This window comes from Pongo abelii, chromosome 18 (assembly GCF_028885655.2).
Source record: "Pongo abelii isolate AG06213 chromosome 18, NHGRI_mPonAbe1-v2.0_pri, whole genome shotgun sequence".
Taxonomy (NCBI): Eukaryota; Metazoa; Chordata; class Mammalia; order Primates; family Hominidae; genus Pongo; species Pongo abelii.
In genome coordinates, this window is record NC_072003.2 from 20162757 (window position 1) to 20182075 (window position 19319).

Here is a 19319-nt window from a genome sequence, read left to right on the forward strand (position 1 = left end):
AAAAAGAAGCAACTGTTCAAGCCCCAAGGAGAATCCAGAACCGACCCAGCCCCCATGGAGAATCCAGGATCCATCCAGCCCCCAAGGAGAATCCAGAACCGACCCAGCCTCCAAGGAGAACCTAGAACCGATTCAGCGCCCCCAGAGATCCCAGAACCGACCCAGCCCCCATGGAGAATCCAGGATCCATCCAGCCCCCAAGGAGAATCCAGAACCGACCCAGCCTCCAAGGAGAACCCAGAACCGACTCAGCACCCCCAGGGATCCCAGAACCGACCCAGCCCCCAAGGAGATCCCACAACCGACTCAGCCTCCAAGGAGAACCCAGAACCGACTCAGTGCCCCCAGAGACCCCAGAACCGACCCAGCCCCATGGAGAATCCCCCTCTCCAAGAAACACCCAAGAATGATCAATAAATACTTCATAAAAAAAAAAAATTTTCTGGAATTCACATTTTAAAAATAAAAAACCAAACAGGTGAATTTAACTTTTATTTAACTCAATATATCTAAAATACCAAATATCATTTCAATATATAATAAATATAAAATTACTAGACTATTTTACAGTTTTTGGTCTTATGGCTTTGACATGTGGTGTGTAATTTAAGCTTATAGCACATCTCAATTTGGACTATCGCATTTCAAGGCTCGGTAGTCACCTGTCATTAATGGCTACTGTAATGGGCATTAAAAGTCTAAGAACTTGTCTTCTGTAGTTTTCCTACATAGGGAGATAATTTCTGGGCAGTCTGTTGTCAGTATATGGCCCTTTGAAAATGATGCCTAGTTGTTATTGAAACAGAATAAATTGGCCATTGGGCATTTGGTACAAAAAAAAAAAAAAAAAAAGAGCTTACTCTATACAGGCATTGGGGGCTAAGCAGTGAAAAAAATCTAAGCACCTACACTCAAGGAGTTTATAGTCAAAGTGACTGAAATACAAATAAACTAGCAGTTCTAACAGTGAGAAAAGCTTAGGGTTCTGGGAGTGGGGGAGTGATGAAAAAATGCTTATCATATGATAGGTGCACAATCAATACTTAAATGAATTTATGTATTGCAAAAATGATGAATAAATAGAATCAACAACATAACAGACGCCTTCCTCCAACACAATAAAAATAAAACAAAAAACAAACACAAAAGAAAACAAAACAAAAAACGGTCAAAACAGTCAGGAGGTTTCTTGAGTCTCCTGATATCATCAGCTCGATGAAATGGTACAGGTCTCAGGTGACACTGGACGGGAGGTGTTTGTGGTCTCAGAAAATCATCAACTGGAGAAGGTGGAACAGGTACCAGAAGACACTCGGGAGGTGTCTTCAGGCTCAGAGAATCATCAACTGCAGAAGGTGGAAGGGGTGCGAAAAAACACTCAGGAGGTTCCTTGGGTCTCCTAAAATCATCAGCTCGAGGAAATGCTACAGGTCCCAGGCGACGCTCAATGGGAGGTGCCTGTGGTGTGAGAAAATCATCAACTGGAGAAGGTGGAAGGGGTACCAGAAGACACTCGGGAGGTGTCTGCAGCCTCAGAGAATCATCAACTGGAGAAGGTGGAAGGGGTGCAAAAAAACAGTCAGGAGGTTTCTTGAGTCTCCTAATATCAGCTCGATGAAATGGTACAGGTCTCAGGTGACACTGTAGTTGAGGTGTTTTTGGTGTGAGAAAATCATCAACTGCAGAAGGTGGAAGAGGTACCACAAGACACTTGGGAGGTTTCTTCAGGCTCAGAGAATCATCAACTGGAGAAGGTGGAAGGGGTGCAGAAAAACAGTCAGGAGGTTTCTTGAGTCTCCTGATATCATCAGCTCGAGGAAATGCTACAGGTCCCAGGCGACAACGCTTGATGGGAGGTTCCTGTGATGTGAGAAAATCGTCAACTGGAGAAGGTGGAAGGGGTAAGAAAAAACAGTCGGGAGGTTCCTTGGGTCTCCTAAAATCATCAGCTTGAGGAAATGCTACAGGTCCCAGGTGACGACGCTTGATGGGAGGTGCCGGTGGTGTGAGAAAATCATCAACTGGAGAAGGTGGAAGGGGTACCAGAAGACACTCGTGAGGTGGCTTCAGGCTCAGAGAATCATCAACTGGAGAAGGTGGAAGGGGTGCGAAAAAACAGTCAGGAGGTTTCTTGAGTCTCCTGATATCATCAGCTCGAGGAAATGCTACAGGTCCCAGGCGACAACGCTTGATGGGAGGTTCCTCTGATGTGAGAAAATCGTCAACTGGAGAAGGTGGAAGGGGTAAGAAAAAACAGTCGGGAGGTTCCTTGGGTCTCCTAAAATCCTCAGCTCGAGGAAATGCTACAGGTCCCAGGTGATGACGCTTGATGGGAGGTGCTGGTGGTGTGAGAAAATCATCAACTGGAGAAGGTGGAAGGGGTACCAGAAGACACTCGGGAGGTGTCTTCAGGCTCAGAGAATCATCAACTGGAGAAGGTGCAAGGGGTGCAAAAAAAAAGTCAGGAGGTTTCTTGAGTCTCCTGATATCATCACCTCGAGGAAATGCTACAGGTCCCAGGCGACAACGCTTGATGGGAGGTTCCTCTGATGTGAGAAAATCATCAACTGGAGAAGGTGGAAGGGGTAAGAAAAGACAGTCGGGAGGTTCCTTGGGTCTCCTAAAATCCTCAGCTTGAGGAAATGCTACAGGTCCCAGGTGATGACGCTCGATGGGAGGTGCCTGTGGTGTGAGAAAATCATCAACTGGAGAAGGTGGAAGGGGTACCAGAAGACACTCGGGAGGTGTCTGCAGCCTCAGAGAATCATCAACTGGAGAAGGTGGAAGGGGTGTGAAAAAACAGTCAGGAGGTTTCTTGAGTCTCCTAATATCATCAGCTCGATGAAACGGTACAGGTCTCAGGTGACACTGTAGTTGAGGTGTTTTTGGTGTGAGAAAATCATCAACTGCAGAAGGTGGAAGAGGTACCACAAGACACTCGGGAGGTGTCTTCAGGCTCAGAGAATCATCAACTGGAGAAGGTGGAAGGGGTGTGAAAAAACAGTCAGGAGGTTTCTTGAGTCTCCTGATATCATCAGCTTGATGAAATGGTACAGGTCTCAGGTGACACTGGACGGGAGGTGTTTGTGGTCTCAGAAAATCATCAACTGGAGAAGGTGGAAGGGGTACCAGAAGACACTCGGGAGGTGTCTTGAGGCTCAGAGAATCATCAACTGGAAAAGGGGAAATTGGTATGAAAAGACCCTCGGGAGGTGTCTTGAGTCTCGGAAAATCATTAGCTCGAGGAAGTGGTTCAGGTCCCAGGGCACACTCGTCTTGAGGTGTCTCTCTTCTCAGAAAATCATCAGTTGTTGAATGTGGTTGAGGTCCTAGTAGACACTGTAGTCGAGAAAGAGTCAGCAGTCTCAGACACCCTTTAACTGATGGATGTGGTTGACCTCTCAGATCACACTGAGGTGGAGGAGTTGGCTTGTGGCCCATCCTTTTTCTTAAAGTTTCAGCCATGAGGTAGGGCCAGTAGGGCAACCCTGAGGAATGATGGTGCTCCACTGCCGCCATCCTGACCTGTAGGGCCGAAGGAGGAAATGTTTTCACACATATTCATTTGATGGACAAAATTACCGCCACCAACACAGGCTGCACCTTATGTTGCTGGTGATAGATTTTTGCACCTTTCCATCCTCCAGGTTTCAAAATAGCAGTATCAGTGTCATAATATCACCCTTCCACTGAGTACTGCCCACAGCTGGGGAGTAAAGAAAAGTCACTGGGACACACTGTTGTCTCCACATGCCACTGTGTCTGTTTGCAAATGTAGGCAGGCTGGGGTCCTGCCCCAGGGAAGACAGAATCATAACAGAGTAATAAAGAAGCATGTCTGAGACACAGGAGTGTCTATGTCTATCCTCTTTCCTCCCTCACAGCCATCACCAGAGCATGTTTCTTGCACCAGGTCAACAGAGAGTAAGAGAGGCATGAAAAGCCCATTGTCCACACATGTTGCAGCTTCTTTTTGGAGAATGTTTTCCAGGCCTTTTATGTTCTGTCTCTGATTCTCAGAACTCTGCAAGGTCAGTCTGACCACCCTGCTCCAAATCGAAGAAAACAGAGGTTTCCAGAGGAAGGAGAAATTGTGCCCAGGGTCACACAGCTTGCAAGAGGCAGAGTGGAAGTTGATTCCAGCTCTGCCTGCGGGACCCTCTCATTTCCCCTCTGTTTCCCTTCTGGACAAAGGATCTTCTTCACTCTGGAGGTGCCACCCATGAGAACAAAGAGCTCTGGAGAGATGTGGATTCCTGAAGAGCTTCAGGGGAACTGGGAGAGGGATTTCTGACAGAACAATCTTATCTCAAGAAGTCAGTTAGACATGGCTGTAATATTTCTTTTCACTCCCAGGTAATACCAAATTGTAAGTGCACTACGACATAAAGAATACCCCATGGAAAAATGAGGTGGGAATTCTAAAGAAAGCAAGTTTTAAAACTGTGTTTCACTTCAAGTGTACAAGTCCCATCATGTGTAATCATAGGACTCAGCAGCTTTTGAAGGTACAGAGGCCACACAAGAATCAGCTTAGCTGAGCATCATTTAAGGCCTTCATTTGGAATTGTCCCTGTAGGTAATAAGTTACATTCACTCTTCACTAATTCACAGTCAGGGCCTATTTGCTATTACAAATATGGAACCTCTGACACTTTGAATATTAGATCAGGGGCCCCACTGGGTGGGTATGAAGGTGTTTTTGCACAACATGGTTACCAACAGGGATGGGACTGTGACGAACTATGGAATTGGCCTTGTCAAAGAGCATTCAAAATTGCACAAAGCACAAATTAATGTTAAATTAATGCATTTTCACTATTTTTACTTCTGGGAATACAGCAGATATTTCAAACGTTAATCACCTACATTATGGCAGAATGCAAACAAAATCACAGCAAAAGAAAATCCCACATATTTCGGAAATGAGACCCCACAACATCTTGGGTAAGGTGGATCAGTCAGAGTTCACCGCGCCATGAGACCTACAGTACTGGAGGTCAGTGGTGCCTCCTCGTGTTATTTCTGGAAACAGAACAGTAAAAGCCCTTCAGCCCTCGGTCCCTGAGCTTTTATGGATTCTGGAGGTGCCACCAACAATGATCAGCTGGGAATGGAGAAGCCTGAAAGCTCATGGAGAAGATTTTGCTTCTCAAGAAGTCGAGACAGAAAAGGCACCACAGAACCTACAGAGCAGAGGCCAGGCCAGGAGAGGGCATTGTCGGAAAAGACCAAAGCGTCCTGATATAGGAAGAGTGAAAACGTCCCCAGCATTTACCTTTGTCTTCTCTGTGTTTTCAGCTGGGACGCCGCTCCTGTTCCTCATGGGAACCCAATGATGTCCTGAATCTGCTAAGGGCCAGAGAAGGGAATGGGGCTAAATCTGGCTTGCATGTTCTGTGCAGAATAAGAAACCCTCCACACCCTCCGATGCCATCTCACTCTCTGCCACACAGGTCCCTTACCAGAGGCACAGGGTTTATTGACCACATGCCTCAGAGGACTCTGGAGCCCTCTGGACCCTCATCCTTGAGGAAGATACCACAGAGCCCTGGTCCAGGGGTATTCTTAACTCTCAACAGGCTGTGAACAGGTCGGGCTCCAACCAGCTGGAAATGAGCTCTAAATCAGTATATATCAGAGGAAATCACTCATCATGTGAGCACAGACTCAAAATTAAAATAGGAACAGCCATGGTTGGAAGAATATCAATAAACCCTGGACAGGAACAGCACTGCTCCTCTTCTTCAAGCCATAGGGACATTTAAAATTCTGTGGATTCATAGTTAATCTAACTTTCATACCTGGCCAGGTATTATCAATACTTATGAACAGAAATGGACATAAAGAGATGAACAGTCATGAGAAAAGGTAAGAGCTACAGAAATTAACTGGAAAGTTTTAGGGTTATACTTCAAATGTTAGAGGAGTAGGATTACATAGAAATCTAACTTACTAATGGAGTTATATAGTTGACAATAAACAACTTAAAAAGAATGAAGGAAGTTCCAAAAAGTGTAAATAAATGCTTCTTTTCTTAAAGCAGATCTCAAGCTACAATATTGATCCATGAAGACACGGCCAGAAAATCTGTGCTCTCATCAGCACATGTGGCTCCCATTCTAAAGTGCTATTGTTGTTTTCTCAAGTGAAAGAAAAATAAATCCTTCACACTGAGTCAAGGTGGAAAGGCGAGCTGGCCCATCTGCCTTCTAGGCTCATCTCCTCAGTTAAAAGTAACCAAGACATCAGGGTGGGGCAACGTCCACAGTCAGTGGAGCGGCCTGAGCTCCACCATTCACAGGGGACTAGCCAAGAGCCATTCAGCTCGGGCACCTGAGGAAAATAGGGTCCTGCCACCCAGCGAGACAACTGTTCTCTTTATAAGTGCTTGGAATTGTTTCCAGGAAACATAACAATCACCCCACCCGAGCCCTCATCCCCAAAAGGAGAAGCAAGGTGTGTGGATTGTGCAGCACCAATTAAGCGGCTGCCTTCACAGCAAGCTCCTACCCCTCCAGAAAGGGTTCTCTAGGCCCGGTCGTCCCTGGACTGGCTCCAGACTCATGTGTCTCTCTGGCACTCTCTGCTTTTGCCTCATTTCACACCTAGAAGACATAGAAAGAATTGACTTGAAGAATTAAAACACCAAGTTCTTTACTAGATGCTCAAAGCTGTATCTCAAAACAAAAACATCCTTTAAAATGTCCATCACAATGACCTACCTGTGCCGCTTGTAGGCAGCCTTCCTCTCTGCCATCCACCTTTGCAAGGCTTGAGCACAGAGGTGTGGGGAGAAAAATACATCCATGTCCTGACCTGGCAGACTATGTCCAAAAGCAAGGAAAACAAACAAACTTCCTGAGTTGGCAAGAGGCTTTCTTACAGAAGGGGCGATCTGAAAAAGCCAACACATGAGAAATTGAATGTTGAGAGAGTCTAAGGGCCGTGGCATCATCTGCATCAGCACTGAACTATCCTGCAACTGCGGGGAGGAAGCTCCTTACTTTGCACCTGTAGTAGTCCTCTGCCCACCGCTGCAACTCTTGCGTGCGTTGAAACGGTTGCCTATGGATTACAATCACTTTCATCAGATAAAGCACCACTTTCAGGATGACTTTAAATAATCTGCCATGTTTCTGTTATCCTCACAACTGTACCCTTACACTATCTATACCTAGAAAACGTATTTCAGATGGCTGTAAGAGTACAGTCTGAGCCGGTCGCGGTGGCTGACGCCTGTAATCCCAGCACTCTGGGAGGCCGAGGCGGGTGGATCACGAGGTCAGGAGATTGAGAACATCCTGGCTAATACGGTGAAACCCCATCTCTACTAAAAATACAAAGAATTAGCCGGGCGTGGTGGCAGGCACCTGTAATCCCAGCTACTCGGGAGGCTGAGGCAGGGGAATCACTTGAACCTGGGAGGCGGAGGTTACAGTGAGCCAAGATCACGTCATTGCACTCCAGGCTGGGTGACAGAGTAAGACTCCACCTCAGAAAAAATAACAAAAACAAAAACAAAAACAGTACAGTCTGATCCAAACTGTTGCTGTATTGATTCCTCCTCTTTTGCTTATTGCCTGCTGACTTCTGAGTTGACAATTTCCTTCCCCATTCTCAGTATATCCCTAATTCATCTTTCATTGAGCATCTTTTATCATAAAGCTCTATTCTCTTTGTATTAATATCCTTGCCGTGTTTCACAGGGCAGAAACAGCTGGGCTTATAAACAGGCATAGTCCTTTTGAAGGATGTGGTTGATCCTACAACAACACACTTTCCTAAGGATGACAACAACTCACTCCACCCCTAGAATAGCTGGTAACCGAGTTTCCACACAGTCTAGCTGGCAACGGGGTCAGGAGACATTTTGCTACTTCACATCTTTTGGTCACTGGTAAATCTTAAGGTACTTTGTTTTCTGTTTTGTCAACTCTCTCTCTCTCTCTCTGGATATGTCTTCTGACCATTTGTTTCTATTTCTGCATTTACTGGGTCTAAACATTGTACAAAGGTTAAAAACAACATTCCAATGGGGGTTTCCTAAGAGGGTGGGGTTCAGCTTCTCAACTCACAGTTGGGTGTGTATTTCTTTCATATCCAATTTCCCATTCTCCTCTGCCTCTGATAGCTGCCTCTCGTTTTCTGCTTGCTCACATTCTTTCATGTTTTGTTTCCTGAGATTAGAAGGGAGGGAAATGCACACACATGATCCACCAGCCCGTGTGGGATTCCCTCTGCCCTTCTGGCATCTGAAGGCTGTGATTCAAAGATCCCCCTGCAACCTTCCCATAAATGAACCAACTGATTCTCACAACCAAAGGGAGAATTGACACCTCTCATTGAGGGACAAAGAAATATCACACTCTGGCCTGCTGGCAAGTCACCTGTCATTTCCAGCTCATCTTCATAGTTCTATAGTTAGTCCTATTCTTTAGTAAATATAAAGACTATTAAAAGCTTCTATGAGGTGCACTGTGTGTGTCTCTGGGGTCAGTCTTGTGCTTGACACAGCGAAAGCTCATTTTAGTTCAGTGTGAAAAACCAGACCTCACCACCTCATCACAACTAACTCCATCGGAAGCAGAGGATTGCTCCTCATCTGCCTCCTCCTGTGGGAGACCTGATTCTCAGTCAGAGGCTGATGCCGGAACTGAGACCATCAGACATAGGGAGATCCTTCCAGAATATGGTGTCATTAACCCTGCAGTTCACTACTGCACTTTGCCATGATTCAGGACTGGAACTCTTGTCATCGACTTTAAAGATCCTGGTTGAGAGAAAAGGCAATCTGAATGCTGGGTGCATCTATTGAATTAGAAATGACCGGAATGGCTCCTAAGTCAGGGTGTTATGTCCTGAAAATAGATGACAACTGCAAACCCTCCACCCTGGTGTTGACTGACTTTAACAAGGTTCAGTTCACAGAGAGTGAGGGCAGAAAAAGGAAATGGCCTAAAAAGGTAAGTTTGCTGTGTTGCCCTCACACCACTTGATTCATGCTCCTGATCCTAAGGACCTCACCTGATACTTGGTTTTATAGGAAGGATGTGTAAAATTCCCAGAATGCTAGGAAACAGGGACAAAAACACTTCAAAGAGAAAGTTAATGAACTTGTTTCTGACCACAGGGCATCCTTCAGCACACGCTGTCTGGAGTGGCCTCAAACAAGGAGTGTGTGGTGAGCTGCTGAGAATGCAATGGGAGCAGGGTCCTGTCCCCACGCTAAATGAGCTCACAGATTAATGCAAATGAGAAGCCAGTGAGGACCTCACTACTCCTGCTGTGCACTTGGGAACTACAAACACAAAACCTGACTCTGGAGGGAAGCTAAGGAAGCATTCTAATCTTGAGCTGACATAAGTGCATCTGAAGCTTCCGATCTCCGATGAGAACGATGGGGGACACCAAACAGAATATAAAACCCATGATTGAATACATCAAATTGCTAACATGGCAGTAAACAGACATGAGGTCAAGATGGAGAAGAAGGAAACCCAGGACAAAAGTCAGCCTTGCATTTGGAACCCATTTCCCTGAGTTTCACTGCTGAATTCCAGAAGGGACTACTGAGATGCAAAGAAGCAGAGCAGCTTTTGTATACATGCATGCGATTAGATGAAAAACAAGTGGATTGAGGGTCTGCCAATGAAAGCGATCCATACTGAAGTCCACTGGCTCTGGTTGAGACCCAGAAGAGTCACACATCAGAACAGAGGTGGATAGGAAATACCCTGGCCTTTGTAGGGACTAAGCCTGCACTGACGACCTCAATTGCAGCCTGTATGGAGGACCCCTGACCATCCCCCAGAGGTAGACTCCCATCTCTTCTGCAACAAGATAACATGCTACTCGGCCTCAATTCATTGCTAAATATTTTTTAACAAGTATCTCACATTTAACAAAAAAAGATCAGTCATATGGCAGCAAAATACAATGTAATATGACCAAAACGTGAAAGACTGAAAATGAATCTGGAGGTGAGCCAAGCATTGAATTCAACAATCCAGGCTGGGAGCAGTGGCTCACGCTGGGAGGCAGACGCAGGCGGATCACCTGAGGTCAGGAGTTCAAGACTAGCCTGGCCAACATGGTGAACCCCGGTCTTTACTAAAAATACAAAAATTGGGCTGGGCACAGTGGCTCACGCCTGTAATCCCAGCACATTGGGAGGCCAAGGTGTGCAGATCATGATGTCAGGAGTTCTAGACCAGCCTGGCCAATATGGTGAAACCCCACCTCTACTAAAAATACAAAAATTATCCGGGCATGGTGGCATATGCCTGTAGTCCCAGCTACTCAAGAGGCTGAGGGATAAGAATCGCTTGAACCTGGGAGGCGGAGGTTGCAGTGAGCCAAGATCACACCACTGCACTCTAGCCTGGGTGACAGAGTGAGACTCTGTCTCAAAAAAAAAAAAAATTGGCTGACTGTGGTGGCACACACCTGTAATCCAAGCTACTCGGGAGGCTGAGGCAGAATTGCTTCAACCTGGGAGGCAGAGGTTGCAGTGAGCCAATATTGCGCCATAGCACTCCAGCCTGGCGACAGAGTGAGACTCTATCTCAAAATTTAAAAAAAAAAAAAAAAAAAAAAAAAGGCTGGGTATGGTGGCTCACACCTCTAATCCAGCACTTTGGGAGGCTGAGGCGGGTGGATCACCTGAGGTCAGAAGTTCGAGACCAGCCTGGACAACATGGCGAAACCCCATCTCTAGTAAAAATACAAAAATTAGCTGGGCATGGTGGTGGGCACCTGTAATCCCAGCTACTTGGGAGGCTGAGGCAGGAGAATTGCTTGAACCCAAAAGGCAGTGAGTCGAGATTCTGCCATTGCACTACAGCCTGGGCAACAAGAGCAAAGCTCCATCTCAGGAAAAAAAAGAGAAAGGAAAACCAATGCCAGTACTAGCACCTCCTCTTCCCCCGAAAAAATTACAAACAAGAATGTAGGAAGGGAAACGAATTATGCGGATTAAACTAATCAAGCAGAAAGGACAAACTCAGTTTTGAACCCACTGAATTTGCCACAAATATTGTAGAAAATATTCTCAAGGACTTTACAGTTGTCTACTTTGATTGGCACATGGTTCATAACAACAGTATTTGTGTCAAGGCACATCTTACTCTTCCTCGGCAGTCTTCCTCTGTCCATTGATTTTGTAATGACTGTTGACCTTCCCTGTCACCTTACGGACTTCAGCTCGAACTTTGGCTTCCATATGTCTCCATGAAGTAAAGAGGTCTTCCCGGCCAAATTTAATTCCTGGAAAGGAAGAAACCCTTTTCTTTGTGTGCATACAAATGGACCTCGGCCCTTGGTGAGGGTGAGGAGAGGAGAAGGTGAGAAACCTGAGGGCAAGAAGCTGTTCTTTCCCTTTCCAGGGCAAACTCATTTCCACACTATGGGGACTCCAACAGAGCCATACCTTCCCGGCTACGGCTATTGGACCTCCAGGCTTTCCGCTGTACATCCTTGGATCCGTCATGTACATTTTGTGACTTTAAGACAGTCTTGAGGAAAGACACCTAGGAAATAATAATTTAAGAATGACGGCTGGGCACGCTGGCTCATGCCTATAATCCCAGCACTTTGGGAGGCCGAGGCGGGTGGATCACGGGGTCAGGAGTTCAAGACCAGCTGGCCAAGATGGTGAAACCCCGTCTCTACTAAAAATACAAAAATTAGCCGGGCATGGCTGCGGGCACCTGTAATCCGAGCTACTCGGGAGGCTGAGGCAAAGAACCATTTGAAGCCGGGAGGCGGAAGTTGCAGTGAGCCAAGATCACCGGGAGGTGGTGCATGCCTGTAATCCCAACTACTCGGGAGGCTGAGGCAGGAGAATCGCTTCAAACCAGGAGGAAAATGTTGTAGTGAGCTGAGATTGTGCCATTGCACTCCAACCTGGGCAACAAGATTGAAACTCTGTCTCAAAAAAAAAAAAAAAAAAAAAAATAGGCCAGGTGCGGTAGCTCACGCCTGTAATCCCAGCACTTTGGGAGGCCGAGGCAGGTGAATCACAAGGTCAAGAGATGGAGACCATCCTGGCCAACATGGTGAAACCCCGTCTCTACTAAAAATGCAAAAATTAGCTGAGCATGGTGGCGCACGCCTGTAGTCCCAGCTACTAGGGAGGCTGAGGCAGGAGAACTGCTTGAACCTGGGAGGCAGAGGTTGCAGTGAGCCGAGATCACACCACTGCACTCCAGCCTGGTGACAGAGACTCCGTCTCAAAAAAAAAAAAAAAAAAAAGACATGAATATACTTCACACAACTGAACTGTACACTTCAACACGGTTAGATGGTAATTATCATGTTATAAGTATTTTACCACAGGTTAACATGTTTCACAACTTGAAAAGGAAGTAATTACCTTCAGCTCTCCGAGTTCTAGAATTTGTAACATTTCACCCCCTGCTCCTTCCTGATCTGCACTGGAGCATCTTCCTTCTATCCCTGCTCTACTCAGAGTCCACTTTCCCTTCCCTCACATCAGCTTCATTGAGGCTGGTTTGAACCTAACGCAAAACATTCTCACTAACGACTGAATTCCCACCAAGATTTCCATATTATCACAGTATGCTTTTAATCTTCTAAGATATTAAATATTTGTTCTCATCATAGCTAAAATGCAATGCAAATCCCATCTCAGATGTGGGTCAGATACCTATGAATCTCCTGAGGTAGTTATTGAAATAACTTTTTTTTTTTTTTTTTTTGGGATGGAGTGTCACTCTCACCCATGCTGAAGTGCAGTGGCGCTACCTTGGCTCACGGCAACCTCCACCTCCCAGATTCAAGCAATTCTTGTGCCTCAGCCTCCCAAGTAGCTGGGATTACGGGTGCCCGCTACCATGCCTGGCTAATTTTTGTCTTTTTAGTAGAGATGGGGTTGCACCGTGTTGGCCCATCTGGTCTTGAACTCCTGACCTCAAGTGATCCACCTGCCTCAGCCTCCCAAAGTGCTGGGATTACAGGCATGAGCCACCACACCTGGCCTGAAATAATATCTTTCAAATTCTTTGCAGAATTTGTTCTTTTCTGATTTCTGCACATAGGATAAAAAACAAAACATGTACTAGGATTTCGAGAGAAGCATGGGTAATCTAAAAAGATGAAAGAGCAACCACACCTATCCCACAGCTACGCTAGATTTCATAGGAAAGGTAGCTGGCCCAGTTTGGAGCTAGGAGGAATGTCAAACACATGAAGAAATGAGAAGCAAGGAAATGCCATCATGCATGAATGCTTCATGGCACCCATGATGTCCCTGCTTAGGAGGTAGTGGTATAGATGACTAGATGATAAGGACAAAGATGAGAAGGTGTGAAGTTGTCCAAGTCCAACAGCTCAACTGAACTTTCCTAAATGGAATTTTTAAAAAGTGGTAAATTTAAAAACTTCCCCCGGCTCACGTGGTGGCTCACGCTTGTAATCCCAGCACTTTGGGAGGCTGAGGCGGGCGGATCATTTGAGGTCGGGTTTTGAGACTAGCCTGGCCAACATGGTAAAACCCCGACTCTACTAAAAATACAAAAATTAGCTGGGCATGGTGGTGGGCACCTGTAATCCCAGCTACTTGAGAGGCTGAGGCAGGGGAATCGCTTGAAGCCAGGAGGTGGAGGTTGCAGTGAGCCAAGATCACACCATTATACTCCAGCCTGGGCAACACAGGGAGACTCGTCTCGGGGCTGGGAAAAAAAAAAGAAAAAAAAAACTTCCTCCAATTTATACCGAAAATTCTCTCTTCAGGACTAAGTGGCATAGAGAATGTTAAATGTGCCTCGATATCTTCATAACTCATATATTTTCTGTTTTCTACATATCTTGAAAGGCAGTGCCAAATGACGTGTAATTATCTAGGTGGTAAAACTGAAACATACTTCCTCTTCCCTTGAATATAAAAAAGCATTGTGGTATTAGTACTTTTATCTTGGATCATTGTTCAGAAGGAGGTTCAGCCCCCAGACAACCACATTTTTACTGCCATGAATGGCAAGAGAAAATGTAGAGCTCAACTTACCCAACGGAAAAAAGGCTCAAAAGACAAATTATGGCACAACTTAGCAGCCAAATTCTTACCAAGTACAGACTTTTGACATACTGATCTCTCTCCAGTTGCAACTGGGAACATGCACTTTGAATGATGTCATTCAAAATTACCCTGCCCAGACACACTTTTCATTGATTCTCTGGAGGGCAGTTCTAAGAGATTCTCTGGGGCTTTCTCTGCATCATGAGACGCAGTGCAGTTCTGCCCTTCATCTTCTGGCAGTTTGTCACCTCATCCCTATGACCTCAGAGGAACTTTGTCTCAGGCCAATTGTTTGTTCCTTGAGCTCTTCCATTTCCCCTAAAAATCATTTGCTGCCCCTCTAAATGGCCTACATCTCCATCTATCTCCCTCTCCCCTCAGAAGAGGGTGCTCTTTAAGCATCAACCATCCGGCCCTTCTAGCAGTCTCATTTTTCAGCTGGTTCCCATGTTTATGCCTGTTCTATGTTTTTCTTCTCCTGTTAAGCTGTCTGTTGTCAGCTCATTTCTGCAGTGAATCTTCAGAGAGGAGACTGGAAGCTTTCCTTCCACCCATATGCTAGAACTATAAAGCAGAAGAGTTTAGAAAGAATTTCCTATTTAAGTGATGAAACCTCATACTCCATTTCTGATAAATAACACTAAGGTTAAAAAAAGTTATTTTTGACCAAAAGCTCTGTTGACATTTTATTAAACAAACACCAACCTATTTAATTTTCATAATGTAAATGGCAGATATTTTCATAATTCTTATGCTAATAAATCATTTCCCTGATTTTTTGGGTAAAACCACATATTCATAATGAAGTCCAGAAACGTGAATTGTTTTAAATAATTTCTTCTTATTTGTGATTACAAGTATACCTCTACAGAAAGTTAGTATACTCACACAAAGGCTAGTTTTCCAGAGGAAAATGGCAAGTGTAGAAATTCCCAGAAACACAATAATGATAACTATCCAAGGAATTCCACAAAAGTCAGTCCCAGGATGAAAATCATCAGGCAGAGAATTGATAACCTGGAATAATAATAGTTGAAATAATGAAAAGGTCAATGACACTGACAATATTTCACTCAGAAAGAATCATCCTTAGAAACCGTCAACCTCCTCCAAAAGGTAACCACATCCCTCAGATATCACCGTGGGATTCCACTGCTACAAAAAAGAACAGAAGTTAGAAGTCTCATGTTTTTCAGATGGCTGGTAGTGTTTTTAGGCATTGCAAATGTGGGGTGTCATCTTTCTTGGTATAAAGCAGGGATATCCAATCTTTTGGCTTCCCTGGCTATATTAAAAGAAGCAAAGTTGTCTTGAGCCACACATAACATACACTAACACTAACAATAGCTGATGATCTAAAAAAAGCTCTTTTTTTTTTTTTTTTTGGAGACAGTGTTCCGCTCTGCTCAGTCGTCCAGGCTGGAGTGCAGTGGTGCAATCTCGGCTCACTGCAACCTCCAGCTCCTGGGCTCAAGCCATTCTCCTCCCTCAGCCTCCCGAGTAGCTGAGATTACAGGTCTCTGCCACCATGCCCGACTAATTTTTGTATTTTTAGTAGAGATGAGGTTTCACCATGTTGGCCAGGCTGGTCTCGAACTCCTGACAGGCGATCTGCCTGCCTCGGCCTCCCAAAGTGCTGGGATTACAGGCGTGAGCCACCGTGCCTGGCCATTTTTTTGCTTTTGTTTTTGTCTGTTGTTTTTGAGGTGGGGTGTCACTCTGTCACCCAGGCTGGAGTGCAGTGGCGTGCTCTCGGCTCATTGCAACCTCTGCCTCTCAGGTTCAAGTGATTCTCCTGCCTCAGCCTCCTGAGTAGCTGGGAGTACAGGTGCCTGACAGTGCACTCAGCAAATTTTTGTATTTTTTGTGGAGATGGGGTTTTGCCATGTTGGCCAGGGTGGTCTCAAACTCCTGACCTCAGGTAATCTGCCCGCCTCAGCCTCCCAAAGTGCTGGGATTAGAGGCAAGAGCCACTGCACCTGGCCAGAATCTCATAATGTTTTAAGAAAGTTTACAAATTTGTGTTGAACTGCATTCAAAACTGTCCTGGGCCACATGCAGCCCATCACTCATGGGTAAGACAAGCTAAGTATAAAGTAATTATCTTATCTTTTCTTTTCTGTTTTGAGACAAAGTCTTGCTCTGTTACCCAGGCTAGATTGCAGTGGCATGATCTCAGGTCCCTGCAACCTCCGCCTCCCGGGTTCAAGCGATTCTCCTGCCTCAGCCTACTGAGTAACTGGGATTACAGGTGCCTGCCACTGTGGTCGGCTAATTTTTGTATTTTTAGTAGAGACAGGGTTTCACCATGTTGGCCAGGCTGGTCTCCAACTCCTGACCTCATGATCTACTTGCCTCGGCCTCCCAAAGTGCTGGGAATACAGGTGTGAGCCACTGCGCTTGGCCAGTAGTTATCTTTTCTTTAAAGTTATTTACTTGTTTTTCAAATTGACATGTAACATTGGATGCATTTATTATATATCACATGATAAAAGAATCCCTCTAAATAATACTTCTCGCTTGGATTATGTGAATCTTTGTCATTTAAAGCTCAGCATAAGTGAAAAAAAAAAAAAAAAAAAATACAATGAAGGGATTACTTCATTCACAAATAAGTATCAAATTTTAGTGCTTAAAAATTAACAAGGTGGGCCGGGCGCGGTGGCTCATGCTTGTAATCCCAGCAATTTGGGAAGCCGAGGTGGGTGGATCACAAGATCAGGAGATTGAGACCATCCTAGCTAACATGGTGAAACCCCATCTCTACTAAAAATACAAAAAATTAGCAGGGCCCGGTGGCACGCGCCTATAGTTCCAGCTACTCGGGAGGCTGAGGCAGACGAATCACTTGAACCAGGGAGGCAGAGGTTGCAGTGAGCCGAGATTGCACCACTGCACTCAGCCTAGGTGACAGAGTGAGACTCCGTCTCCAAAAAAAAAAAAAAAAAAAAAAGACCAAGGTGGAGATCACGGAAATGGCATGAAGAGTGTGGGATTTCTCTAAGATTGTTCATATTCATTCCATTAGACGCTTATGTGACTGAAGACGAAGACTTCCCCTGAGTAAGTTCAGACAGCTTGTGATAGCATTTCTACATCGATTCCTCAGGATTTAACTATATATTTTTGAAAACATCTCAATTTTAAATGTTTCTTTCAAGATGGTGAATTAAACAGAGATAGCCCTTCAACAGGTTGAACTCAGCATATGCTGAGTCTGAAATGCAAATCACGGAGTTAGAGAACCATACAACAATGGTAATGATTCAGAAACATGGTGTTGAGCAGAATAAGGCAGACACAAAAGAGTACCTATGGCATGGCATGCATCTGTATACGCGAAATTCCAGAATAAGCAAGCTAACCCATGATAAGAAAGAGACTGGCCGGGAAGAGTGAGACTTCACTTTCTGGGGTGACATAACAGTTAGATCTTGGCTGGGCACGATGGTTTACGCTTGTAATCCCAACGCTTTGGGAGGCCGAGGCGGGTGGATCAACTGAGGTCGGGAGTTCAAAACCAGCCTGACCAACAAGGAGAAACCCTATCTCTACTAAAAATACAAAATTAGCTGGGCGTGGTGGCACACGGCTGTAATCCCAGCCACTCGGGAGGCTGAGGCAGGAGAATTGCTCGAACCTGGGAAGCAGAGGTTGCGGTGAGCTGATATTGTACCACTGCACTCCAATGGGCAACAAGGGATATTGTGCCACTGCACTCCAGCCTGGGCAACAAGGGAGAAACTCTGTCTCAAAAAAATGATAATAATAAAATAAAAATAAAAATAATAAAAATAAAATAATGTAGATCTTGAACGGGGGTTGGGTTATGCTAGTGTACGTACTTTCCAAAGTTAGTAAACTTACACTTAAGGTTATATATTTTGGCCGCGCACGGTGGCTCACGCCTGTAATCCCAGCACTTTGGGAGGCTGAGGCAGGCGGATCACGAGGTCGAGAGATGGAGACTATCCTGGCGAACATGGTGAAACCCCGTCTATACTAAAAATACAAAAATTAGCCAGGCGTGGTGGTCTGCGCTTGTAATCCCAGCTACTCAGGAGGCTGAGGCAGGACAACTGCTTGAACCCCAGAAGCGGAGGTTGCCGTGAGCCGAGATCTTGCCACTGCACTCCAGCCTGGGTGACAGAGTGAGACTCTGTCTTAAAAAATAAAAATAAAAACAAAGTCGTCAAACCAGATGACACAAATCAAATGATATTTCACTTTGTTTTGGTCCATTTCGTTTTTCTGAGACAAGAGTGCAGCGGGGCCATCTCGGCTAACTGCAACTTCCAGCTCTTAGGCCCAAGCGATCCTCCCACCTCAGCCTCTCCGTTAACTGGAATAACAGGTATGCACCACCAGGCCCGACTAATCTTTTTTGGAATTTTTTGTAGAGATGGGGTTTCGCTATGATGCCCTGGCTAGTCTTCAACTCCTGGACTCAAGTGATCTGCCCACCTCGGCCCCCTAAAGTGCTGGGATTACAGGCCTGAGCTGTGTAATTTCATGCCGCGTGACACAGCCCGCTAACAAGGAAGAAACCCCGCGGGTCCAGCGTCTACTCACATAGGTGGGGTGATGGCTGATAAATCCCAGCAGGAGGAGCCAAAAGAGCAGCCACCACACCGGCATGTCCTGGTCCTCTCAGGGAGCCCTGAGGCAGCCAGGACAGAGGCGGGGGTGGCTTAGGGCGGGGGGAGGGAAGGGGACGGGGACGGGGATGGGGAGGTGGAGGGAAGGGGGAGGGGAGGGGAGGGGAGGGGAGGGGAGGGAAGGGAAGGGAAAGGAGGAGAAGGGGGCTGTTGGGCACCTGGAGGTGGAAGAGGAGGAGGAGGAGGAGGAGGAAAAAGGGGTCTGGGAAAGGATCCGGTTCAAATTAAGTTCTCAAGCGCTGGTGGAAGGTTTAGCTACAGGTCACGGAGAAGGTCAATCAGGGAAGCAACAGGACGCGCAGGGCAAGGGAGCGTGAGGCTTAGGAGCAGTTAGATGGAGACCAAGGTTCCGCTTTCCACCAAACCTTCTTCGGTCTGGGCCCTCTCTTAGCAACCCTGGGATTTTATACTCCCTCTCCACCAATCCCTGACGCCGGTGGTGCGGCCTCACAATGGACATCCCACGAGCGCCCCGCCATTGGACGAGCGCCCCGCCATTCCAATGCCCCCTCCCCCATCTCAGCCCCCCACCCTCCTCCCAAGAACAGGTCCTCTCTGGAACCTTCACAAACCTGATTTCTGGTCCTCCCCAACCAGCTCCCTGTCCCTGCTTCTGGGCACTC

General features: G+C 46.0%; 2 protein-coding genes across 3 annotated transcripts in view; both read right to left on the reverse strand.

Moving 5' to 3' along the window:
• Positions 1–475: 475 nt before the first annotated feature.
• Positions 476–8168, reverse strand: LOC134759350 (nuclear pore complex-interacting protein family member B13-like). 2 transcript variants are annotated; one of them, XM_054534758.2, is made up of 5 exons: positions 8079–8168; positions 6726–6898; positions 6514–6608; positions 5279–5352; positions 476–3525 (listed from the first exon to the last, which is right to left on the reverse strand). In XM_054534758.2, exons 2-5 carry the CDS (start codon positions 6809–6811, stop codon positions 1054–1056), a joined length of 2727 nt encoding a protein of 908 aa, XP_054390733.1. In that variant the 5' UTR covers positions 6812–6898; positions 8079–8168; the 3' UTR covers positions 476–1053. The 2 variants fall into 2 exon arrangements, with proteins under 2 accessions (XP_054390733.1, XP_063573705.1); XM_063717635.1 differs by lacking the exons at positions 6726–6898; positions 8079–8168 and having other exon boundaries at positions 476–5349; positions 6514–6563.
• Positions 8169–11125: 2957 nt separating this feature from the next.
• The window catches only part of LOC100431410 (ubiquitin carboxyl-terminal hydrolase 31-like), a 47724-nt gene continuing 39530 nt past the window's right edge, over positions 11126–19319 (reverse strand). Inside the window, exons 8-10 of the mRNA XM_063717636.1 lie at positions 14927–15055; positions 11432–11531; positions 11126–11268 (exon numbers count right to left, since the gene is read on the reverse strand). Of these exons, the coding sequence (XP_063573706.1) occupies positions 14992–15055 (64 nt within the window). The 3' untranslated portion in view covers positions 11126–11268; positions 11432–11531; positions 14927–14991. The remainder of the gene's footprint in view (positions 11269–11431; positions 11532–14926; positions 15056–19319) is intronic.

What these genes read in the sequence shown, in the direction of transcription:
- LOC134759350 (XM_054534758.2), bottom strand. Translation starts at nt 6,811, where the DNA reads ATGGATGTATTTTTCTCCCCACACCTCTGTGCTCAAGCCTTGCAAAGG. An exon ending in GCTGCCTACAAGCGGCACAG is followed by an intron (nt 6,609 to 6,725) that starts GTAGGTCATTGT and finishes TATGTCTTCTAG; the next exon opens with GTGTGAAATGAGGCAAAAGC. An exon ending in AGAGAACCCTTTCTGGAGGG is followed by an intron (nt 5,353 to 6,513) that starts GTAGGAGCTTGC and finishes TCTGGCCCTTAG; the next exon opens with CAGATTCAGGACATCATTGG.